Source organism: Dasypus novemcinctus, chromosome 14 (assembly GCF_030445035.2).
Source record: "Dasypus novemcinctus isolate mDasNov1 chromosome 14, mDasNov1.1.hap2, whole genome shotgun sequence".
In the NCBI taxonomy this organism is placed as follows: Eukaryota; Metazoa; Chordata; class Mammalia; order Cingulata; family Dasypodidae; genus Dasypus; species Dasypus novemcinctus.
Window position 1 is genome coordinate 44090061 of NC_080686.1, and position 26125 is coordinate 44116185.

Consider the following 26125-nt stretch of genomic DNA (forward strand, 5'->3'; position numbering starts at 1 on the left):
ATGGCATGCCCCTATTATTATTTTTTTAACAGTTCCTTACTTTGGAGGATAACAGGATGTTTGGGGCTCATCTTGTACCTACCATGCCCTCATGTTAGAATCAGCCATTTCTCTCAGGAACCCTGGTTTCTTTTAGTGGAGAATGGTATTTTACACCAAGATAGAGATACTAGATATGTTCATTCTTCCTGGGGTTTATTTATTTCTAAGCCCTTTGGCAGATAACACACATAAACATACACACATATACATATGAAAATGGATAATATACACATACACATATATATACATACAGATATGCATGTGCACTTATACACACATTTATACATAGATGTACGTGGTTTGGAAACCATGAGTTTGCCTTGATTCCAATCCATTCCAGCAGGTTTCTCTCTTGCATTCTCTTATTCCACATTTATATGTTGCCTTTTCCATAATGAGAACCCTGGTTCCCAACAACATCAACAAATGCCCTCATTTTTTAATCATATAATCTATGTACAATAGTTTCATAATTACTTGGCCACAGTTGGCTCCTCCATTCCTGCCTGTGAAAACTCAGCTAGCTCAGGTAAATTCGTGACTAGTTATTTCTCCAAAAGAAATGAAATCCTATGTCCACAAAAAGCCTTACACAAGAATGTCCATAGCAACTTTATTCATAGTAGCCCCAAAACTGGAAACAACCCAACTGTCTTAACAGGAAAATAGATAAACTGTGATACAGTCATACAATAGAAGACTACTGAGCAATAAGAAGAAGAAAACTATTGCTTCATGCAACAATATGGATGAATCTCAAAAACATTTTGCTGAGTTTTAAAAAGGCAGACAGAAAAGAGTGTATAATGTATGGTTACATTTATTTGAAGTTTGGGAACAGGCCAAACTAATCTACGCTGATAGACATCAAACCACTAGTTGCTTTTGGTAAAGATGGAGAGGCAAGAGGACATTGAAGGGGAAGGGCTGTGAAGAAAGTTTCTGGGCTTAGGGTCTTGCTCTATATCTTGATAGGGATGTTATAGTGGTACATGCATTTGTCAAAACACTTTGAATTCTACCTTCATATCTGTGCATTTAACTGTCTATAAGTTGCACATCAATTTTAAAGAATTGGCTGACATAGAGTAGCAGCTGCCCATTTTAGACTAGACTAGAACTCCTCAATTTACAACAGTTCTCCTCCTAGATTCCTTACCTCTGACTATGCTTTCTCCTGGCTTCTGAAGGCATTTAAATTTGCTACCCCTGATCAATTCTAGCATCAGACTTCCTTATACTATCATTTCAAATATACAAAGTACAACATAGATTAGAATGTAGATAATTAAATGACATTATTAACTATTTAGGTCTGGCAAATATACATGCTTTAATATTGTAAATACAGGCATGCAAATTGAAAATTTAAAAATAACACTACATTTTAGATTATTCCTTAGTGTAGGCCTTTTCCTATCTAACATATTAAGACAAAAGCAAAAAGAAACAAACTGCAGTGTAGTCAGATCTTGCCAATGTACACAGTTGATGTCCAACATTGAATGGTCAAATACCACTTCGATGATAAGACTATTTTCTCAGACCTTCTCATAGATTCTGGTGCAGACCACACCCTTCATCTTACATTCCTTTTAAAAAGAGAAAGAGATTAATTACCTAAAACTCAAGTGAGGGGCCGGCCAGCAACTTTGTAATAAAAATGGAAATTAAAAATAAACTCGTAAGATTCAATTGAGAAAAGAATAAAATGTCAGTATGTCAATCTCCAGAAGCCTAGAAATATGACCATTGGAATAGGAGAAATGTTTTTGAAAGGTGATCTATGTCACTGCAAAGGAATTTTTATTAGGTGGCATGTTTGTATGCATATATTACATAGTTAAATTTATTAAATAGTGGCTTTCAAAGCTATCTTGTACGTTTGTATTTGAAAAACATTGATGACTGTCATCTCCTCCTGCCCCCAAATGAGATTCACATTCAATTGGTCCATAGTAGGGCCGTGATATTGGCATTTTTGGAAAGCTCTCCAGGTAAATCTTATGTGCGATTGTTGTTAAGAGCTACTACTCTAAAGGAAGAAGCATTCAAAGCATTACATGAATCTATTTATATTCAAAGTATATGTCAACTAGTTGCATAAACCTTAAACTTAAAAAAGAACTCTTTAGAGGTCATCTCATATACCTTTGTCATCATTTTTATTTGCTGACTAAAAAAATCTCTGATGAACTCAGTTGGCATTACTGACATGGTTTATTTCAAGTTCAGATATTCTTGAAAGGAAAATTGTTAAATATCTGCAAATATTCTACAATTTAATCTTTGGGGATTTGTTTTGCTTTTAAAATTTAGACTTGTTTTTCTCTTCATGAGGCCAAATTAGTGATACATATCCATACTTTCTTTAAATTACAGAGCCTTTCCTAGGACTTTGTTTCTAAAATCTTGAGCCAGGACCTGAAGTCCTTGAAGATTAGCATCTTTATGGTTTAAATATCACCCAAACATTAACTCTGACTTTATTCCTAGCCATTTTATTATTTGTATTACAAAGAAAAAAATATTTTGACCAATAATACCAAAAATTTCTCCATTTAAATAGCATTATTTCTGTATTGAGAAATAAAATTATCTTACCACTACCATTTTGCCATCCACCAGCTTTCTCTTTATTGTTGTCTCTTTGCCATCCCATTTCTGCACTTGATTCAATGAGCCTCTCTCCAAGGTGACAATGCTCTGTAAAGAATGTCCACATAATTGACTTGCCTGGAAGCTAGTTGTTTAAAGAAGAACTTCATTCAATCTTGAATCATTCTCATAATAGATGTCTCATGAGGCACATTCATTTTCAACAGAATGCAATCTACTCTTTTGAACACTAGCAGGAATAATTCACTCGAGCAGTAGACTGGACAAATTTTGAAGAGAAACTTTAAAGCTTACCTTTGTTTTCCTATTATCAGCTGTGGTTTCTTCAAATTCCCGACCTAGCTTGAAGGAGATCTCTGTATTTTTAAAGGTACTTTCAGTTCTTATAGTTATAATATCCCCTTTCTTGCTGATGATCACTCTGGGTTTGGCCAAATTTCCCAATTTTCTGGTGGCTAACCCAACACCTGAAAATCAAGATCCAGTTAGAGGGAAGCAGATTTGACTCAACAGATAGCACATTTGCCTACCACATGAGAGGTCCATGGTTCAAACCCAGGGCCTCCTGACTCATGTGGTGATCTGGCCCATGCACAGTGCTGATGTGCTCAAGGAGTGCCGTGCCATGCAGGGGTGTCCCCCGTGTAGGGGAGCTCCATGCACAAGGAATGCGCCCTGTAAGGAGAGCCGCCCAGAATGAAAAAGTGCAGCCTGCCCAGGCATGGCGCTGCACACACGGACAGCTGACACAGCAAGATGATGCAACAAAAAGAGACACAGATTCCCGGTGCCACTGGCAAGAATACAAGTGGACACAGAAGAATACACAGTGAATGGACACAGAGAGCAGACAACTGGGGTGGGGGTGGGCAGGGAAGGGGAGAGAAATAAATAAAAAAATAAAAAAATAAAAAGAAGATGGAGTTAGAATTGTGTTCCAGGGAGACCATGCATGTTGTATACTGTTCTCCATTATGCCTCAGTGTGGATAAAGGTAGTATGACTTACTCCTGAGGGAGTCATCACCTAATGAAAATACATGTCCACTGACTAGAATATTTTAGGTGGCATTGTTACAAAAGTAATGCCTGAAGATTTTAAAAAGTGTTTGGCCTAAATAGTGCAAGTGGTCCACTTTTATCACTTCCAGTTCCATTCCCCACTGAAAATCACTAATAATTTTATATGGACCATTCTATGCATTTTAGTTTATACAGACAATATTATGTACATTATATATATAAATACATATCTTAAATGAGACCATGATATACACTAGCCTATGATTTTTTCCCTCAGCAATATATTATGAATATAAGATAAACCTTCCCCACACCCTTGATAGAATCTCATTTCCAAAATTTTGTTGCAGCTTCCTAAGTCTAGTTAGTGGGGAAAAACTATCCATCTAGCTTCATGATCTGTACAGCTACAAATGACCATTGACAAATAAAATGATTTTTGTAAATGTTCTGCATTTGAAAAAAATTAGGCCCTTAATTCTTTCATTACTAGTATCACACTAAGTTAAAGAAATACACACACATAAAAAGGAGAAATATCAAATGAGAGAAATGTATGAAGGAAAAACTATTTTTCTAAGACCCACTAGTAGTCCTAATGCTATTTTCTTTCCTCTATTAAAAATAGATATACTAAAGAATGAAGACTTACAGCTAATAGGTAACTGTTACGCATGTGCTCATTCTAATTCTGAGTAATATTTTTGTTATTTTATATTATGTAAGTTGGTGTTTTTCAAACTAAATCAGCATCTCAGTGTCAGAGCCTAGGAATCTGCACTGTACTAAGCCCCCAGGTTTGCTTAGGCACTCCAAAATTTGAAGACAGCTAAATTAGGGAGTCCCTCAAGGAGAATTTCTTATGCTTTACTGTAAAGCAAAGTTAGTAGAGCTAACCTACCTCAATAGTTTGGATCTATCCCTAAAAGTTCTCATAGTTTACCAGGTAAAAATGACACAATTTTGCTCATTTTATTTAAAAGCAGCTTTTCATAAACTTTCTGAACAGGTCAGTAAAGGTACAGGGACTTTGACAAGTCTGGCAGCCTAAGGTTGTTGGCATTACTCTCTATTCCATTTAAACAGCTCTGAAAATTTCCAAAGACTTCACATCTATTATGTTCATATCTATGGAACATTCTCTAGTAATAGCATAAAACAAAGTTGATAGGACTAATGACTGAGTCCCCAACCCCACCCACTGCTCCAACTCCAGCATAGTCTGAGGTTAATGTGATGGAGGTTGAACTCACTGTCACAACCCCATGTCTCTTTCTCCCAGTAACTCCCCTTGCTTATGAGCATCCTGCCTGAGGAAGCGTTTTTTCCCTTCAATCTCTGTATCTATATGATTATGTAATAATGGGTAATTTACAGGTACAGAGAGAAAACTAAATTTTAGTTTAACTAAACATCAAAATTTAAAATGGTTTTTTCCTAATATCTTCAATTTATCCAACTCTTTATTTTAAGAGCACTTTAGTTGTTGTACAACTAGCTTTTAGAGAAGCCAGAGAATAGATTGAATAAGCTTCAAAATTTTTTTCCTTCAGATCTGAAAACAAAGCTCTATTGCTATGAAACTGCCCTTGAAATTAATGGGAGTTCATGCATTTAAATAGCTCCCATTTAGGTTAAAATCTAGTAAAATTGCCATAAACAAAATGTAAATAAATTATCTGAATGGCACAATAGAAGTTTAAACCAAAGTGTGGATTGTACTTCATCTTGGGCAAAATTCCCCAACTCTTGAAAAAAATGTTAGAAGGAAATAGTTATATTGCTTTCTTAAAAAGGCTCTTCTCAACCCAAATGACAGAGAATTTTTCTTACCCAGAGCTTTCATGTAATCATCAAAGTTCTCACTTGAGACCAGTTTCCATGTGCCCAGGAATCTGTTGCACATCGTGGTGGAAGAGAGTTCGCCACAGTTCTAGGTGAGGTCCAGGAGACTCAAATGTGATAACACAGCCTCAGAAGGTTCTTTTCAAAGATGCTCAAAACACGTGACTTTCATAGAGACCCAATGGGGGAAAGGCAGTATCTGGACTAGAAAATGTATGGTTCTGCAATCATCAGCTGCCCATCCATTGGAACAAAAGATAACCCCACATAACATCTCCTTTTGATGAAAATAAAATTACAAAAAGGAACAAGAATACTATTTGAACCTTTGCAAAATTTTTTGGTCGAATATATATTTATATGTGTGCTTTGGTCCTTCATGCTTTAAAAGAAGGACTCCATGAATTGAGTCCTATACCAAGCTAAGATCTATGAATATGAGCGAATGTATGTGTGTGTGTGTGTGTGTTTGGGCATCTTGGTCACTTTCAATCCTGAGTCTGCACAATTAAGAATTCTTATTGAAAGGGAAGAAAGAGGAGAAAATGTCCATGAGTATTGTGATAATGGCCTCAAATATGTTGTGGGAGAGAAATGCAGGGAGCAGTGTGAGGAAGTATTCATAGGTAAGGGAGGCTTGGCATATTTCACATAGCCAAGGCAGGCAGAGTAGGCAGACAATGAGGTCGGTTTATTACAGTAGAGTACAGAAATTGTATTCATGTAACAGGACAAGGAGTAGCACTATGACATACTTTTTCAACACAGCAAAGATTTTTATCTAAAATAAACTACTCAAGAATAAGCAGCTTTTTAGTTAATATAACAGCTTTGAGTTGCTTAAGTTTTTTGGTAAATCCAGTTTTATAAAGAGAAACGATCATCTGTAAAACAATACTTTTGATATTGAGAGCTCACTATGTGTCAGTAACTATGTTAAATGCTTAATACAGATGACCTCATCTATCAAGAGTTAGGTAATATTATTATGACCGTTCTGCCAGTAAGAAAATTGGAGCTGGGGGATGCTATGTTACTTTGAAAGCTTGAATAGGTAGAGGTAGAGCTGGCACCCAGCATTGTGACCTCAGAGCCCATTCTCTTAACCATTTCCTTATTCTGCTCCTGCTATACTGGATATGGACAGAGGCCCTGGCCAAAGGGGTGGTAATACTTGCTTCACCATGACTGGCAAGAGGCATTCATTATATGCTAAAAATCAAGATGGAGGCCACCAAGCTGTTATGGTAGCTCAGAGCCCCAGTCTTTGATCAAGGGGAGCAAATGTAGAATCACTTAGTATATAAGCATTGCTTTTAGCAATGCCTAGTTGCTGCCATGACTTTTCCTAGCAGATTTTCCACAGTAGCAATTACCCTGCCTGTGAGACAACAACTGATATTAACAGGTTTTATACATTCAGGACAAAAGTTGACACTCATCACAACAATGAAAATATCACAGGGTCAATTTGCTTATAACAAGTTGAATCATTGGCTTCAAGGGCTCAGGTCACCAGTGCCACAGCTGTGCCATAACAATTGTAATTATGTGATTAGGGTCCAAGCTGGGTCAAAATGTGGAATCATCTATAGTGTGCCCAAGTCTCATCTCACCTTACAAGTGCCCGAGGAACTTAAAGTGGGCATGAAATGAGTAGGAAAATTCTTCAGCCAACCAGTTAACCCTATCCGAGCCTCAGGAGAATGTAACTGGAGGGGGCACCATTTACTGGGATAGAGAAAAGAACTCTGAAAGAAAGGGCTTTTAATAAGTGGGTGCACTTTCTTTCATCTCCAAAACACTTTATAAAAATGTATGATATTTTCACTTGAACCTTCAAAAATGTTTCTGTTAGTATTACTTTAATAAGAATTGCAGACTTCTAAACTGATCTTGGCATATAAAAGCAATAACTTCCCCTGAGCATGGGACATGACTTCCTGGGTTGAGCCTCCCTGGCCCCAAGGGATTGCTACCAAATACCAACAAGCAATGCATCTGGGAAAGAAAAAAAAAAAGACCATGACCAAAAGGGGGAAAAGCTAAAGACAAATGAGTTTGTAAGGTCAAAAGACTTCAAAGTGAGTTGGGAGGCCATCCCAGAGGTGGCATTTAATTTTGGAGGTAGCATCTCAACAGGAATTCATTAACAGCCAAAGTGGATACTACCCCAAATAGCAAATTTCCTCTGGGATATGGAGACATCCAGACACTATAGTTAGGACAGATAGCTCAGGAATTTTGCCCCTTTCCATTGGGTCGTAATCTGATATTTATGCTACCTAGTGTGACAGAGTTAGACTCAGCAGTGTTTTCCCTATGCATGACTCTTCTGTCCTTCTATTTGAACCTATAATTAGTACTAGAGTTAGTAGGTATACATCCAAGAGACTTAAATCTTTGGTGTGGTTGTCAACCAAAGGGGTGCTGATGCAAAATACTAGAAATTGGTTGGTTTTTTATAAAGGGTATTTATTTGGGGTAGGAGCTTATGGATACCAGGCCATAAAGCATAAGTTACTTCCCTCACCAAAGTCTATTTTCACATGTTGGAGCAAAATGGCTGCCGATGTCTGTGAGGCTTCCTGGGTTCCTCTAGGCTCAGCTTCCCTGTTTTCTCCACAAGGTCAGCTGTAGACTATGAGGCTCTCTAGGTGTTGCCTCTCTCCACAAGGTCAGCTGTAGACTATCAGGCAAATGGCTCTGTCTCTCTTCCTGGGGCTCCAGCTTAAGACTTGAGCATCAAACTCCACTGTTAAAACTCCAACATCAAAAACCTCAACTCTGTCCTTTGTCATGCCTTTTATCTGTGAGTCCCCACCCACCAAGAGGTGGGGACTCAACGCCTTAATGATGTGGCCCAATCAAAGCCCTAATCATAATTTAATCATGTCCAGGTACAGATCAGATTACAAACATAATCCAATATCTATTTTTGGACTTCATAACCATATCAAACTGCTACATTTGGGCTGTCCATGTACCAGCTGAGCCCTGAATCTCAATGGAGTTGTAGTACCTATTCTCTAGTTCAATGGACTCAACCAGGACAACTAATAACAATGAGATGATGGACAAACAAGGAACTAAGAGTGCCTACAACTGCAAGCAAGAGAGTCCCATCCATTGAATGTATGCGATCAAAGCCCCCCTGCCCTCAATTAATGGTGGAGTGGGTATCACCATCCCAGAGTCCTCAGGATTGGGAAATGTACTATGGACTAAAATAAACTTACTAGTCTTCTACTATAGACTTATTGTGATTCCAGCAATTGAAGAAATACCATTGTTGTGGAGGCAGTGACCCATGGATGTTCTGGGGTTAGGGAAAGGGAAAACAGGTGTAATAGGGGGCATTTTCAGGACTTGGGAATCATCCTGAATGACATTACAACAACAGAAACAGGCCATTATACATCCAGCCATAATCTACAGAATTGAGTGGGAGAGAGTGTCAACCACAAGGTAAACTATAATCCAGGCTTAGTGGCAATGTTCCAAACTGTGTTTATCAATTGCAAGATGTTGCTAATGTGGGAAAATGTGGGAGGTATGGGGAGCAGGACATATGGGAATCCCCTATATATTCTCTCTAACATTTATGTAACTGAAGAATCTTTTAAAAATAAAAAAAGAGTGGGGGCGGGGGGGTGGGAAGAATCGCAGTCTTTACAATTTAGGTTTTCTGCCTAAATATGTGAAGGACTCACACTCCCCCACTGGAACTGAACACTTCTATTGAGAGGCACCAGTACAGGAAAGCTGTAGGAATTTTCAACAACCTTTTACTAATGGAGTTTGTAATAAATACTGACTATATATTGCCAAGGCAGATAGCTTATAACTTTGGAGCATTTTTAGACAAAGAAGAACTTGCATCTTTTAGATTCTCAGCGACTGTACCTGATACCTGGGATTGATTAGTTTGGATCTTGTGGGATTCTATGGATCAAGGGCATAGAGCAAAGCAATGAGAGGAAAAGATACGTATTTAACTAGGCTCGAGATATTGTCACTCCTAGATGAAAAAGACATCGGTAGCTTAGCAAGAAAGGATTGGTAATAAACACCTGAACCACATTTTAACTGTATGCATATATATATTTAGACTTATATTTTTAGAATTTTAGATTTTATATATAAAATGGATATAGTATCTCTACAGTGTGGGTTCAGTTCTTCTTTCACCATTTTATTGCCCATGTAAATATCTCAAAGTAAAGAGGGAGTTACTTGAATCATGTACTGAAAAGAGCAACCAGAATGTCCAACCAAAATAGATAAGGAAAGCAGGCTATACAGTATGTCATGTAAATATCCCTTCAGGCTACATCCCATTGTATATTTGCAAATGGAATAATCAACAATTATGAAGAAAACTAACAAAAAAGTCCAGATCCTCAACTTGGATGCCAAAATCTGACTCCCTTCCTTTAATTCATCATTGCAAAAATATTTATTGAGAGCTTACTAAGTGTTGGGTACTATTTATACTGCTGGGTAAACATTATTGAACAAAGTTCCATGCATTCATGGAACTTGCATTCTAATCATGATTTAATAAAGGTGCAGCAAGAAATTTTAATTCTAGTGAGTCTGAAATTATTTGGACTGTAGAAACATTGTGATAATAATTGGTGGCCAGAGAAGCACACATTATACTAGGAGGAATAAACAGTAAAGATGGTTATTTTTAAACCATTGAGAAGAACTTTCACTTCCAGCAATTACAGGTGAGGACATTAACTTTCCAACTGAGGCATCTGGAAAAGCTGGGCCAAAAAACAAGCAAAAAAAAATTCTAGAAGGCATCATCAGAGAGATAAAAGGCAGGGGGAAATTAAGGGTCCAAGATTAGGGAGAAAAAGGAAAGCTCAGAAAGACAAGCGCAATATTTGGGGCTATTTCTGTAAGGACCTTCCAATTCTGCAAAAGGCAGGCTAGAGGCAACAAGTCCAAGTGCACAGGGTTGGGGAAACACTGTGGGAGGGATCTGCTTGATCATTACACTTTGGCTTGGTACTTTGGGAGTAAGGATGAACTGGAAATGGACCGGAGCTAGTGTCAGCTGAATTTTTAAAATTGGATTAATATGACTGGTGGACTGCTAGTGAACCTAGCTACCTATCAGGAGTAAACATCAACCCTCTCTGAAGGACAATAATGTCACTCTAGCTCTAAACTTATTTATACATTTTTCATATACATTGCTAGTTAAAAATAAATAGAACAAGAAGAGATGAGAAAATATGCTTGAAAAGAAGATAATTGACAACAGAAATGCATGATCCATGGAGCAGACACCTAGTGTAATAAAAATAAACAGGTGATGGAAAAGATCAATATAACCAAAAGCTCTTTTTTCAAAAATAAAAAGACCAATAAAATTTATATACTCTTTGCAAGAAGTTTTTAAAAAGGAGAAAGCAAAATTGTTGACTGCATGAATAAGAACGGGTACATTAGGGAAGCGGACTTGGCCCAGTGGTTAGGGCGTCCGTCTACCACATGGGAGGTCCGCGGTTCAAACCCCGGGGCCTCCTTGACCCGTGTGGAGCTGGCCCATGTGCAGTGCTGATGTGCACCAGGAATGCTGTGCCACGCAGGGGTGTCCCCCGTGTAGGGGAGCCCCATGTGGAAGGAGTGTGCCCCATAAGGAGAGCTGCCCAGCGTAAAAGAAAGTGCAGCCTGCCCAAGAATGGTGCCGCACACACGGAGAGCTAACACAACAAGATGACACAACAAAAAGAAACACAGATTCCTGTTGCCGCTGATAAGGATAGAAGTGGTCACAGAAGAACGTACAGCGAATGGACACAGAGAGCAGACAACTGGGGAGGCGGGGGAAGGGAAGAGAAATTTATAAAAAAATCTTAAAAAAAAAAGGCTACATTAATATATCATTTGATTGATATATCTTAATTATTAAGAAGATCAGAAAATATTATGAATTAATTCATGCCAATACATTTGAAGAGTTACAAGAAATTCACAAATTCCTTAGAAAATACACTTTACCAAAAGTGATACATGATGCAGAAATCTGAATACTCCCAAATTTATTAACAATGTTGAATCTATCATTAAAAACTCTCTCACAAAGATATCCCCACATGCACTGATTTCACCAATGAATTTCTCCAAAGATTTAAGGAAGAAATAACAGCAATCTTACACAAAATCTCCAGAAACTAGAAAGGTCCTAATTTCTGACTTGCTTCTACTAGGGTCTGCACACATGCTGTTCTCTTTTCCAGGAATGTTTCCCTCTTTTTCTTTTGCTGGAATGCTTAACCACTCCCATTTGGTTAATTCTCTCTGTTTTTTTTAAGATTTATTTTATTTATTTCTCTTCCCGTCTGTACCATTGTCTGCTCTCTGTGTCCATTCACTGTGTTGTCTTCTGCATCTGCTTGTATTATCAAGTGGCACTGGGAAACTGAGTCTCTGTTTTTGTTGCATCAGCTCTCCGTGTGTGCAGTGCCACTCCTTGGTGGGCTGCACTTTTTTCAAGTGGGGTGGCTCTCCTTGCAGGGTGCACTCCTTGTGCATGGGATCCCCTATGCAGAGGCACCCCTGCATGGCGTGCAACAGCACTGCGTGTGGGCCAGCTCACCACAGGAGTCAGGAGGCCCTGGGTATAGAACCCTGGACTCTCCATATGGTGTGGTCGATCTGTCAGTTGAGCCATGTTTGCTTCCCTGGTTAATCCTTAAATCTCAGCTCAATTAGCCTTTCTTGACTTTAGAGTAAATCCTTCCAATTTCAGCTCAATCATCTATCCATTTTAATGGTTACTGCAATGGCAATTTTTGTTAATTTTGGATGATTATTTGATTAATATGTATGTCATCCACTCAAGTCTAGGCTCCATGTGAGTAGAGACAATGTGTGATTTTCTTCAATTTAATATTTCAAGTACTTAACACTATGCATGCACATAGCAGACAATCATTTGTTAACTATATGAATGAAGAAAATATAAAATTTTCTACAAACTAGGGTTATTGTTTACATTAAGTCATAGTTATTGTTTGCACTAAATATTATGAAGTCATATTATTCTCCTAAATTTCCTTCTCTCCTCTCCCTCCCTTGCATTCTCTTCCCTCTCTATGTTCCCTTTTCATACATGCTGGAAGCATGGAAAGAGCAAAGGCAACCTAAGTTGGAAACTTAGCTGTTCCTTCACTTGGGCATTCCTTTAGCCAATGGAAAGAGCAGGTGCTTCTTCCCAAGTTCAGGATGAGAAGATCTTATTACATGAGACTAGGAAAAGTGCGTGGCAGATGAATTCAAGATTCACTGTGCACCTTCTCACCTGCATGCAGACATTTATTCAAGACGTAGTTTGTGCACTGTGCTAGCGCTGGGGAAAATATGGTGAGTGAAGTAGCAACAGTTCCTGCCCTTGTGATCCTTGTGCTCTAGTCACACAGACATTAAATAAACATTCAGAGACATGCTAACAGTCTCCAATTATTATATTCTATCTTATATTGATAGAAGCAGTGCGAGTGTCCTCAAAGAGCCAATTAACCATTGATATGTAGGAAGATGCCTTATGGAATTTCTTAGACAGCAGATAATATGAGACTGAAGGTCTGATTTATCGTCAGAATTCAGCCACTAGGGCATCTGGTGCCCCACCAAGATGGCTATTTGGCAGATGAATGACTATGATACTACAGGCCTAAATCCCCTTTTCATGTTTCAAATTAAGTGGTTTTCTCTAAGTTTAACAGTGCTGAGATTAAAATGGCTTTCTTAATGTAAATCATTCCTTGCTGCTTTCTCAGCCACCAGTGGATATTTGGTCTCTCGATTACTCTGATGACAATTGCGTTTATGCTGCCCAAATGTGATTAATAGATTGCCAGTTGTTCAATAAGGAAATGGAAATAGTTTGTGAGTCTTCCCAACAATGCAGTTAGCTTTGTTTTTTCTAGAATTTGATATGGCTTCCTTTCCTACAGTTTGTCTAAGATTTCATGTCATTATTATTAATAGAACACCTGAGAATTGAGGTTACTCATTCACTGGGGGTTGAGAGAGAAAACAGGATTCCTGTATTTCAGTTCCTTTCTCCAATCATTATAGTATACTGAGCTTCCCACAGATTTTCTGCTCCATTTGAATTTCCTCTTGGAGAGAATGTGGTATTAATTGCATCAAAATAAGTTATTATTTTCAGAAATTAGTACAAAATTCTGTAGGGAAATGTTTTAGGAAACAGCCACCTGCTCCCTTATTGCTAATGGGAGGAAAGAATCCCTTAAGAATTACTCAATTGTAAAGCATAGTGGAAATTGTGTGTGTATAGCTTTATTTCATATGGAACAAATATAAACTCATAAAAGTTCAGGTGATTTCCTAATCATGCCTTACCTGAATTGCCTACATTGTTTCCTACTTTATATCTTTGCTTCTGTCCTTAAAAATTTTTTATCCACAGTTGAGAATGCCTAAAGGCTTTCAGGGAAAGTATAATGTACACATGCACTTTTGGGGAGTACATTTTAGACAGTGAACTTTGATCAGGGACTCCATTAAATTCCCATTTAAATTGTGCTTTATCTTATTCAGGCCAACCATTCCCTTATTCCCGCAAACAATGGAGAGGTAGGTTTGTAGATGAATTGCTGGGCAATGCAGTCCCGGGTTTGTAGCCTCTTCCCAGCAACAACCCTACACTATGAAGGGAGAGCACAGGCTTCTGGCAGGCAACTAACCACCTTGTCACAAAGGTGTTCAAACTTCGTGCCCAGAGTGCTGACATGATTTCTTACTGTAAAAAGAAAGAATGCTGGGAAGTAGATGTGGCTCTAGGGATAGGGCTTCCGCCTACCATATAGGAGGACCTGGGTTCAATCCCTGGGGCCTCCCAGTGAAAAAGAAGAAGAGAAAGCATGCCTGCACAGTGAGCCAGTGCCCACATGGCAAGCCAATGCCCACATGGCGAGCTGACTGCCCGTGAGGCAAGAGTGCCTGCGTGGTGAACCAGTGCCTATCAGTGAGTCACGCAGCAAGATAATGATGCATCAAACGAGACACAAGGGGAGAGTCCAGGTGAAGCACAGCAGAAGCCAGGAACCAAGGTGGCACAGCTAACAGGGAACCTCTCTCCACATCAGAGGTCCCCAGGATCGAGTCCCGGTGAATCCTAGAGGAGAAAAAATGAGAAGAGAAAAACAAAAAAGAAAAATAGATACAGAAGATCACACAGCAAATGGATACAGACAGCAAAAACGGGAGAGGCGGGGGGAGGAATTAATTAATTAATTAATTAAATCTTTTTAAAAAAAGAATGCTACATGAGTTTGGAATAAATTCTGGTCTGGGTTTTATCATGTATACTATATGGGTGATATTTGGTTTGCTGTTTTACCATCTGTTAAATGTTAATTGTTATGAGGATCAAACAAGATCATTTTTGTGACCTATCAAAATATAATTTGATTTATTTTTAGTTTATTCAAGCTAATCATATTTTAAAATGAAATATATTTTACCATGTGACAAAAAAACTAATCTCAGTTCTTTAATTGTAAACCTGTTTTGGAAAGTGGGTGAATAATGGCTTTTTCTTGCTCAACTCACTATAACGAAAAGCTCCATTATTATTCCTTTTGACAAACCATGTCTACTTTGACAAGTATATCATATTATCATTTACTTAGAGGCAGATCATGGCTTTTGAAGGCAAATCAGATATACCAAGAGACTGATCATATAAAAGTTTTTAGTAAAGACCTATGACTTTCAGTATAAATTTTTAAAAAAGATTTATTTTTTATTTATTTTTCTCCCCTTCCCCACTTCCTGCTGCCCCCCCCATTGTCTGCTCTCTGTGTCCATTTGTTGTGTGTTCTTCTGTGTCCACTTGTATTCTTGTCAGCGGCACTGGATATCTGTCTCTTTTTGTTGTGTCATCTTGCTGTGTCAGCTATCCTTGTGTGCAGTGCTACTCCTGGGCAGACTGCACTTTTTTTGTGCTGGGCGGCTCTCCTTATGGGGTGCACTCCTTGCGCATGGGGCTCCCCTACACGGGGCACTCCTTGTGCACATCAGCACTGCGCATGGGCCAGCTCACACATGGGTCAGGAGGCCCTGGGTTTGAACCCTGGACCTCCCATGTAGTAGGTGGAAGCTCTGTCTGTTGAGCCAAATCCACTTCCCCAAATACAAATTTAATGAAATTTTTTCATGGAAATTTGGCACAATTAGACTGAGAATTTTAAGAAAAGTAGATTGTGTTTTCAAGATGCCTCTTCTACACAAAACACTGAAAGATAGTTGTGAACCCAAAGGAGGCAGGGAATTTTTTCCTCTAACTCAGGGATTCTTAACCTTTTTAGTTCCATGGACCCCTTTACCAGTCAGGTGAAAACCACTGACCCCCTTCTCAGAATGTAATGGCAGATAGTTTTATGACACTTAACTAACATTGGATCTAACAGCTCCCGTAATTTCAAAGTGTCGATGAGTGAAAGTGATTTTTTGAGATATGCAACAACTGTAATGTGATATGAAGTGAATACTACTGTAATTTATTGTATATGTTCATAAGTGAAAAAAATGTTAGATTTCAGTTAGAGGTCGAAAAAATAAAGATAATAAATTGATTTTTTTTCAATTCAAACTCATGGACCACTGAAATCTTTCCACAGACCCCTTGGGGGTCTGTGGACCCCCTGGTTAAGAACCCCTGGGCTAACTCATTATTGCGGTCCCAGCACCTTACGCAGTGTGGGATACCCAGCAGTCACTGCGTAAGAACGTGGTGAATGATGGAGTGAATTATTTCCTCAGGGGCAGTATGCTTGATTTGACCTTGAAAAATATTCAACTTCAGGGTTTTGTTGCTCATTCAGATTCCTTTTTCTTTGTACTGTGATATTTATGTGAAGAGAAATAAGTCTTGTATTATTCTTTTCTTAATTAGTCCTCTGTAGTGCCAAAGATTCAATTGATTAAATACCTAGCTCCTTTAGGGTTAATTCTTCTTCCAAATGGTTGTGGAAAATGCTTTAATGCCTCTTTGAGGTGACGCTGAAGCAGTTGTCCTCTCCAGCGCCCTCTCAGAGACTTCCTGGTTTCGGAAGCATTGGCCAATTCGGTGTACAGAACACCCCTCAGTGATCGAAAGCATCTTTGACTGCTGGAGAGCATGTACCATTGCATTTTGTATGCACTTGAGCCCTTTATGTAGGGGAAGAACCAGTCCTGTGGAGGTGACTGTCATTGCTCACACCTGGTAGCTGCATGTCCACTACCAGGCCCATCATTTCTGGTGCACCACAGAATGCTCAGACGTGTTCAGGATTTCCACACGATAGCTGTAGTAGTTCCTTTACTTGGGCAGGGATTCAGGTCTTGCCCCAACCCCGTGCTTCAATCCTTTCCCCCATTGGTCTTCAAGTTCATCCTTACTGAGATGAGCCTACTTCAGTTTGCCCAGGACAGTCCCACTGTCTGCCTGTTGTTTCGGTGCAATCATTAATTGTCCCCCTTTTCATCTCATACTTCTTTCTTTGTTTGGATGACAAATTACTTAGTTGTTCTACTATAGCCTACATATTAAACATAAATCTTAAGGCTCATTTTTTACCAACCCTAATCTATTTTTAAATTTAAAGTGCAACATGATTATTTATATCAATTTCTCTCTTCTCCCTTTTCTTCCTCCCACAGCTACAAATATCCTTAGTTTTTTGGGCTTTACCCTTTAATTTTACCTACAATAATACTCTGTATTGTTGTAAGCCTCTGTATTGTTCTAAGCCCTGAGAGCAACCATCCCTGGAAACAGTACTTGGTGAAAGTAAATCATCTACCAGATTTTTGTTGGGCTAACCTTCTGCAAAACTAAAAAAATCAGCATTGTTGGTTAACGGCATATGTGCTACCCATGGTAGATGATTATAACATCCCTCCCTTTTGGGTCACATGAGTTTCAAAAGAAGACTCTTTGAGAAAATACCTTCACCTGAATGGAATGTGTCCACTGGAGGAAATCTCAAGGACTGTGGTAGTCAGGAGGGCAGAAGATAGAGGAGATTTTGCTCTTATATTCATATCATAGACAAGTAGCTTCTCACTTCACCAATCTGTGATGGATTCTATCCCATAATATCACACAGCTCCAAAATTGCACTTAATTTGATGCTTTTATTGAGCAAATTTATGTAAACGTGTTTTTTTAAAGTCATAGGCCCTGAGGCATATCTTCTTCAAGTATCAATTTCATGTTAGTGAACAAGTTAAACTTTTCTTCACATCTTTTCATAGATTCTAGTGCTGACAACATTATTCATGGCACATTCCTAAAAGCAAAGAGGGATCTATTAGAGTTGGTAAGTAACAGGTTAAACTGCCCCTCTCTCCCCAGACTAAACCCTTAATTCAGGGTGTAAAGATAGTGGAGTAACTTGAAGGCACGTATCAAATAGGAACGTCTAAAAATTTCAATTTAGAGAACTTACCACTACCATTTTTCCATCTTTAATTTGTCTTCTGATGGTCGTCTTTTTGTCAAGCCAAGTTTGGACTTGATTCATTGAGCCACCGTCTATTGTTATGATGTTCTATGAATGCATAAAGAAATCAGAAGTAGCAGTACACTAAATTCTAAACTACACAAGATTTGACATCTACTTTTTATTTCTATTTTGATGTTGTTTTCTTTGAAATCTTTACCTCGTTTCTTTTCCTAATTTAATACCATCGAAAAAGAAGCTTCAAGAAATTGTCCCATTTAATGTCTCTGTCTTTCCAGGCAAACAATATCTAAGCTATTCTTGCTTGATTGCCACTTGTATACACTTTTCTATACAATGATAAAGAGAGATCGGAAGGAAAAAAGGAATGAAACCATTTTGAATATTTTGACCCTCAGACTAATTAACCATTAGAATAGCCAACAAAAGGACTACCTTGAGGGATGTGCAGACATTAAACAAAACGAACCCAAAATGACTTGGTAATAAGTCAAATGAGACAAGAATAAGCCAGGCTTAACCTTCTCATTTATTTCCTGATTGTTTAACACCTGCAAAATTTCGTTCTCACCTTCACTTTCCGGTTGTCTGGTGTGGTTTCATCAAATTCTTCCCCCAGCTTGAAGGAAATCTCATAGTTCTGGATAGGATTTTCCATTTTGAGGTTCACCATGTCCCCGTTAACACTAATAGTGACATCTGACTTCACTGACACTGCCTTTTCCTGGTATTCTGTACTCACTTCTGTAAGGCAGAGAAAGCAAAACACTATGTAAGACATTTAGAAATAAATAGTAACAATCAGTTAGGAAAGCAACTTAAAAAGACCACACACTTGTCCTATTGAAGTTTTGGAGAATTTACTGTACCTGTAATCTCTGGATTGAGCCAGATTCTCCCAGTCATAGGATATGTCTAGCAAATGTATTTGACATTTTGTAAAGCTGAGTTCTTTGTTTGAGACTATCATGCTTCATCTAAAATCTTCATAAAAGGCCCATAAAATGAGTCTCTAGTACCTGGCAATATTAATAATGTATATTTGTACGGTGCTGTTCAGGTTACCAGATGCTTGAACTCTACCTCACGGAGTGTTACACCACCATGCAGGAGGTGTTATTACTCTCATTTTAGAGTGAGTACATGGGGTCCCAGACAGGCAGATCTGGTAAGTAGCAAGAGCTGTAATTTAAATACAAATTTTCTGATTGCCTAACCCAGGTCATTTTCCATTTTACCATGTTTTTTTTCCCCCTTAAAAAAAAATCAAGAAACCAAGCTTTTCAATGATCTAAAGTACTTGAGAGAACATGACTTACAAAGTCCAAGATTTCCTTTTATTGAAGGTTGAATTTAGCTGGGACAGAGTAAAGAAAAGGTGGGCAAACCAGACAATCTGGCTTGCAGCCCTAACTGTTGTTAAGGGTGGAAATTTTCCATTGTCAAACTTGATTCCTGCAAGAGCTGGGCAGAAGGGCAGACTCCTCTCTCTCCCTCCATTTCAAATGCTATCTCCCATTCAGATTGTGCAACTGATGTGACACACTGGTCTGCAGAGGAGCGTTATTTAAATATGTGGATCATGAAGAATGACTCAGTTAAAACCCAGAGCTCCAACTTTGCCACCACTTAGCTTGGGTTTGTTATTGACTTTCTCTAACCTTTAGTATTCTCAATAGCAAAATGTGGATAATTATTGGATTTACCTTAGAGGTGTGTTGAGAGAGTAAATGAAAGGATTTAGCATAGTAATAGTACACAGTGGATGTTCAGTTGATGCTAGCTATTGCTATTCTTTATACTATGTCTAATCCCAGGTCCCAATCAAAAAAAGTGCTATTCTTTCTATAAGCCCCAAGTTTCTTATATACCCTCAAATTTAAACTCAAAATGAGTGAGTCTAAGAGTCCATAAAGAGATGGGGAAACAGGTTTCTTATTACTCCCTGAGAAATTTAAAACTGACTGTGAAAGAGGAAAAAGTATTATATTTAAGAGCAAATTAGGGAAGCAGACTCATCCCAATGGATAGGGCTTCAGCCTATCACATGGGAGGTCTGCAGTTAAAACCCCCGGCCTCCTTGACCGGTGTGGAGCTGGCCCATGCGCAGTGCTGATGCACACAAGGAGTGCCATGCCCCCGCATAAGGGAGCCCCACGTGGAAGGAGGGACGTGCCCCTGCATAGGGGAGCCCCACGCGCAAGGAGTGCACCCGTAAGGAGAGCCGCCCAGCGTGAAAGCAAGTGCAGCCTGCCCAGGAATGGCGCCGCACATGGGGAGAGCTGACACAGCAAGATGACGCAATAAAAGAGAAACAGATTCCCGTGCCCTGATAAGGATAGAAGTGGTCACAGAAGAACACACAGCAAATGGACACAGAGAGCAGACAACTGGGGGTGGGGGGAGAAATAAATGAAAAATAAATCTTTGAAAAAAAAGGAGTAAATTAGTTTCTCATGATGGGGATAAAGTGGCTCAATCTGCAAACATTTTCTTAATATTAGTAAGCAGCCTTTGATCATTTCAGTCAATTTTTTTAAATTCTTGGTTTTGTATATAATATATTGCAAGAGAGTTTTCCCTTAATTAAATATGAAAATACTAAATAATTACTGTTCGGCTTGTTTTAGTAAAGAACAGTTTAGCTGTTATAGACCCAGCTCATAATAATTGAAATTTAAATATTCAATTTGAATTAGAGACAAAGGATAGGTGGTTTATACTTCTAAGAAATAGCCAATGGTGAGACATTCAATCAGCTAAAATGTATTTCCTTCATCAAAATTCAAAAGTCTTCAAAATCCTGTTTTTCTCTCTATCCCACATATATCGGCATTCTAAAAATTAACCAACTAGAAATTTTGTTTGTTGTTATTGCTCTTTTGAACTCTCAACTTAAAGGAAATCTTGAGGCATACTTAATTATGGATAGTAAATAATGGGCATTAATTTGAACCTGAAAAATGTTATTCAATGAAATGATCAAGCTAAAGATAGACTTTACTTAAGCATTAGGAATAAGTATTTTTTTAAAGGGATAAATGGGCTTTTTCTAACTGGAGAGAAGGAGCGATTTACCTAGTATTCCAAAAGGGAAATCATTACCAGTAATAAAAAAAGGCAAACATAGAAGCGCAAATTTTGTTAGTCTCATATGAGTATAACCTAGGATTACAAAAGAAAGAAATTATAGGAAAACTCATTGTAACATGCAAACCCAGCCATATCACAAAATGCTTTGCCATCTTCCGAATGTCATAATAGCAGCTCTTACCCAGTTCTTTCAGGTAATTGTCAAAGTTTTCACTGGAGATCAGCTTCCAGGTTCCCAGGAAGGGCTCAACCATCATGGAAAGCTTGCTGAGAAGAAGCACTCACAACTGAAAGCCAAAGAAATGTAGGCATTACAGTGCTACCTGTGGTGTAATTTAAAGAGCAACTTTGTCATGTGACTCATTTTGAAATACTCAGTGACTAGGAGCAAGACTAAAGATTCTAGGCACCAACATATGACTTGACTCATTTTCTTTACCCCCAAATTAAGAAACAGAAAACTAACATGCAGAGTTAAATTCAGGTCAAGGATTATAGCTTCTAGCAAGAACGTGTATAGCCAACGGTGACCTAATGAGTATTACCTGTGGAAAGGAGACAATTTTCAATAAAGATCAGCCTTTTCAAATCTGGATGCTGAGTCAGCTCTGAAGAAATATCCCAACAAATGTTTAATGGGATCTGACTGAAGTCTTTTCCCACAGGAGGCAAGAATGTCCTTGCTTGATCCACCTCAGCTGTTTTCTGTTTGGGCAAGTCATAGTGCCAGGGTATCTTCTTCATTGAAATAATATTTTCCCTTCCCTTCCCTGCAGGGTTGATGGGTTGATATTAGTGCCTACAATTTCTTCAAGTGAGGTGTGGGGTATTATTAATATTATCAATGTGGTTAATAAAGGTTAATTGAGGGCTGGGAAGAAAGGTGACAATTATCATTGAATAATGCCTTGTGATCTAAGCCCTAAAAAAGAGGTGGAGCTAATGCCTGGAAAATTCACCTTTTAGGTTCTCAAACTAACCTTGATAAAAATATAGCACTCAAAATTGTGAGAGAAAATTTGGGGAAGTTTTAGGGAGAAATATGTTGTTTTGTGTCTGCATTCTAAATGAAAGACAAGGGAACAAATAATTTAAATCTCCATGCAAATACTCCAAAATTATCCTCTGCAACCCAAATAATTGAAATGGACTTCGCAGGTATTTAGTTTACTAAGAAAGACTGAACTGAGAGAGTCTACAGCCGTGGGTAGGAGAGTCCCACCCATCAGCCATGTGGGATAGAAGCCCCCTCTCAATTGAGAGGTGGAGTGGCCATCGCCATTCCAGGGCCCTCAGGATAGGGGAATAAAATATGGATTAGAGTAGACTTAATGGTGTTCTTCTATAGAATTATTATGACTCTGGCAATGGAAGAAATTATATCATTGATGTGGTGACAGTGGCCACGTGAGTTGCTGAAGGCAGGGAGAGGGAAAAGGAGATGTGATATGGGGGCATTTTCAGGGCTTGGCATTGTCCTGAATGATATTGCAGGGACGGATGCAGGACATTATATATTCTGCCATAACCAGAGTATAAACTACAATATAAACTATAATCCATGCTGTGTAGCAGTGCTCCAAAATGTATTTATCAAATGCAATGAATGTATCACACTAATCAAAGAAGTTGTTGGTGTGGGAAAAGTGGGGGGTATGGGGAGTGGGGCATATGGGAATCTTCTATATTTTTTAATGTAACATTTTGTGTAATCTATGTATCTTTTAAAAATAAAAAAAAATATTAAAAAATAAATAACCTTACAAAAGAAACTGGAATACTATAAATATAAAGAAAGAAAGAAAGAAAAAGAAAAACTGGATTCAAGGGCTGTGGATTTACATTATAGCTTTGAACTTCAATTGTTTTGCAGATGACTGGAAAATTAGACCGGCAACCAGAGGAAGACTATTCCAACTATTATCTGCCTCATGTCTAATATTCTTTCAAATCAGAAAACCATTTTTTTTAACCATCTCTTTTTTCTTTTTAAGATTTTTAAAAAATATCTCTCCCACCTCCCCCTCCCACCACCCAGTTGTCTGCTCTCTGTGTCCATTCGCTATGTGTTCTTCTGTGACCACTTCTATCCTTATCAGCCGCACCGGGAATCTGTGTTTCTTTTTGTTGCATCATCTTGTTGTGTCAGCTCTCCGTGTGTGCGGCACTATTCTTGAGCAGGCTGCACTTTCTTTCGCTCTGGGCGGCTCTCCTTACGGGGTGCACTCCTTGTGCGTGGGGCTCCCCTACACAGGGGATACCCCTGCGTGGCAGGGCACTCCTTGCGCGCATCAGCACTGAGCATGGGCCAGCTCCACACAGGTCAAGGAAGCCCGGGGTTTGAACCGCAGACCTCCCATGTGGTAGGTGGACGCCCTAACCACTGGGCCAAGTCCACTTCCCACCGTCTCTTTTTAAACAACACAAGAAGCTGATGGTTTGGCCTTGCCAAGTTACCAGTGGAATAAAGAATTTCTTTAGATGAAAAAATATAAGGAAGACTTGTTGCAAATGTGATTTCTTTATAGGTGAATCAGAGTTATTAAAATACGGAGCAAGCAAAAAAGTCTAGAGGCAATTTCAGGAAACTGTGACCAGTGCTCAAAATAAGTGTTTCAGCATTTGAAGATGAACTTAGAGTGATGTGCAAATGGAGCCAGTTACCAGAGCTTGCTTGACGGAGTCTAGACGTGCAGGTACTCTACTTGAAGGACAGCAGGCACACAAGGCCATTCGTGTTTGCCAGTGGGGGAGTGTGACATAGGCTTCCTGTTAATGTAACCAATGTTGTTCCAATTCCCCTGCCATTTATTTATTAAGAAATCAATCCTGTGGCCCTTTTCAGACTCAGTTGGCCCATGTGACAAAAGGGAAAGTCAAATTTCTGTCTATAAAAGTTCCTTACCACCACAAAGCCAGCGGAAGAGCAGTCCACTTCCTCCTCTGCACATTTTGCTTCTCGGTGTATCTAGAATTACTGCAGCCATTGTGTCACCAACCTAAAGATAAAACCACAAATGAGGGTGGCAGAGCAGAAAGGTAGAAAGAACTGGAATTTCTATTTATGAGTTAATAAAGTCCATCATTATTTAGACAATTTAGTGTCTGAGTTTCTGTTACAGCTTGAGCCCTTATCAGCATGTCTGTAAATAGCTCCACCAAATGGTTGATTTGGACTTTCCAAACAAGCGTTTATATGCAGCACGTGCTGTTGGCCTCATGCACAGCATCTACCCATCTTTCCTGACCCAACTCAAGCATCTCTTTCTCGGGGAAACTGGTACAGAATTCATTGAATTCTGTTTTGTGGTAGAATTATAGTTTTTAAAATAATTTTTTTTCAACTAGAGAAATTGCAGGTTTCCCAAAAGATTGTGCAGAAAATAGAGTTCTCATATACCCACCCTCATTTTTAACATTTTGAAATTATGCTTTTAAGGTAAGTGTAATGGAGAATTTATCCTACAGTTTTTTTAGCTAATTATTTCCAGGCTGTTTCAAGAAAAGAAAATATTTCTAATTCACCTGTGTATTGCTAGCATGTAAGACTGTGCCTGACATTGTCATTGCAGATACTCAACAGGGACTCCTAATAAATGTTTTATGAATGAACGACAAACTGACAGTTCTTCTGATTAATGTTCTTTATCTCTCTAATGGTGGCTGAAGACAAGGTTTTAACCCATTGTCCTCTCCCCATGCACTCCTGCCGTAGGCATTTCATTCTGGACATTATCTGGTGGTAGAAGCAGTCTTAGACTCGCATCTTTGCTTGATGTCTGATTATTACAAGTCCCTCCTTTTGCAACTAAGAAAGTCTCTGTTATCCCTGCTGTTATCACCACTAGCCTTTGGCACTTTGGTTTGATTATTAAAAAGCACTACTTGTTCTTCAAGTAAGAAATATTTTAAAAGTTACAATGTTCCCAATGGTTAATCCTAGTCAAAGACCTAGAATACAGTTATTTGTTATAAAATAGTCCTGCATCCTGTTTTCAAGACAGTTTCCAAGCTGATTACTCTGTCATCTCAATCTATCTCATTTTCTGTTTTGACTTTCTTTCTTACGACATTTTAAGTATTAAATCATTTTTTTAAAAAATTCATTTTGAGATGTTACATTCTCCACTGATGATAGATATTGGTAAGGTTAATTGTATACTGGGAACTCCAAAAGTATTCAGAAATATGTCTGGTAATTTATTGCTGCACATATACTTTAGCTGGAGTCACACTAGATTTTATAAAGCATTTTAAGGTTTTAATTTCTATATGCTTTGAATATCCTTTAATATAACAGACCCCCTTTTGTTCATCAATTTCAATTGTCAATTTTTATAAATGCCAGAGTTAACATCCATAATAATTCTTCAAATCAAATATTTAATCTTGAAAACTAAAAAGACCATGTTTTGGGAGCAGATATAGCTCAAGTGGTTGAGCTCCTGCTTCCCATAGATGAGTCCTGGATTTCATCCCTGGTGCCTCCTAAAAACAAAATAAACAAATGAAAAAAATCAACTCTCATTGGGGAGCCAATGTAGTGAAGTGGTTGAGCACCTGCTTCCCATGTACAAGGTCCTGGTTAAAAAAAAGAAAACAGAAAGGCTATGTTTCTTTTTCAGTATTGTATTTTTCTCTTGTTTTTTTTTTTTTTAAGATTTATTTATTTATTTCTCTCCCCTTCCCCCCCAACACCCCGGTTGTCTGTTCTCTGTGTCTATTTGCTGCGTCTTCTTTGTCCACTTCTGTTGTTGTCAGCGGCACGGGAATCTGTGTCTCTTTTTGTTGCATCATCTTGTGTCAACTCTCCGTGTGTGCGGCACCATTCCTGGGCAGGCTGCACTTTCTTTCGTGCTGGGCGGCTGTGCTTACGGGGCGCACTCCTTTCGCGTGGGGCTCCCCTACATGGGGACATCCCTGTGTGGCACGGCACTCCTTGCGCACATCAGCGCTGTGCATGGACCAGCTCCACACGGGTCAAGGAGGCCCAGGGTTTGA

General features: G+C 38.7%; 2 protein-coding genes across 2 annotated transcripts; both read right to left on the reverse strand.

Annotated features, from left to right (window-relative positions):
- Positions 1–1583: 1583 nt before the first annotated feature.
- On the reverse strand, positions 1584–5589 carry LOC101442194 (myelin P2 protein). The gene is made up of 4 exons (XM_012519869.1): positions 5517–5589; positions 2956–3128; positions 2647–2748; positions 1584–1634 (listed from the first exon to the last, which is right to left on the reverse strand). The coding sequence occupies exons 1-4, from the start codon at positions 5587–5589 to the stop codon at positions 1584–1586; spliced, it is 399 nt and encodes a 132-aa protein (XP_012375323.1).
- Positions 5590–17695: 12106 nt separating this feature from the next.
- On the reverse strand, positions 17696–21407 carry LOC105744756 (fatty acid-binding protein 9-like). The gene is made up of 4 exons (XM_058275679.1): positions 21306–21407; positions 18603–18775; positions 18017–18118; positions 17696–17857 (listed from the first exon to the last, which is right to left on the reverse strand). Exons 1-4 carry the CDS (start codon positions 21379–21381, stop codon positions 17807–17809), a joined length of 402 nt encoding a protein of 133 aa, XP_058131662.1. The 5' UTR covers positions 21382–21407; the 3' UTR covers positions 17696–17806.
- Positions 21408–26125: the final 4718 nt, after the last annotated feature.

What these genes read in the sequence shown, in the direction of transcription:
- LOC105744756 (XM_058275679.1), bottom strand. Translation starts at nt 21,381, where the DNA reads ATGATGGTTGAGCCCTTCCTGGGAACCTGGAAGCTGATCTCCAGTGAA. An exon ending in CAATTACCTGAAAGAACTGG is followed by an intron (nt 18,776 to 21,305) that starts GTAAGAGCTGCT and finishes TCTGCCTTACAG; the next exon opens with AAGTGAGTACAGAATACCAG. An exon ending in CAGACAACCGGAAAGTGAAG is followed by an intron (nt 18,119 to 18,602) that starts GTGAGAACGAAA and finishes ATGCATTCATAG; the next exon opens with AACATCATAACAATAGACGG.
- LOC101442194 (XM_012519869.1), bottom strand. Translation starts at nt 5,589, where the DNA reads ATGTGCAACAGATTCCTGGGCACATGGAAACTGGTCTCAAGTGAGAAC. An exon ending in TGATTACATGAAAGCTCTGG is followed by an intron (nt 3,129 to 5,516) that starts GTAAGAAAAATT and finishes CTTGATTTTCAG; the next exon opens with GTGTTGGGTTAGCCACCAGA. An exon ending in TGGATGGCAAAATGGTAGTG is followed by an intron (nt 1,635 to 2,646) that starts GTAAGATAATTT and finishes TCTTTTTAAAAG; the next exon opens with GAATGTAAGATGAAGGGTGT.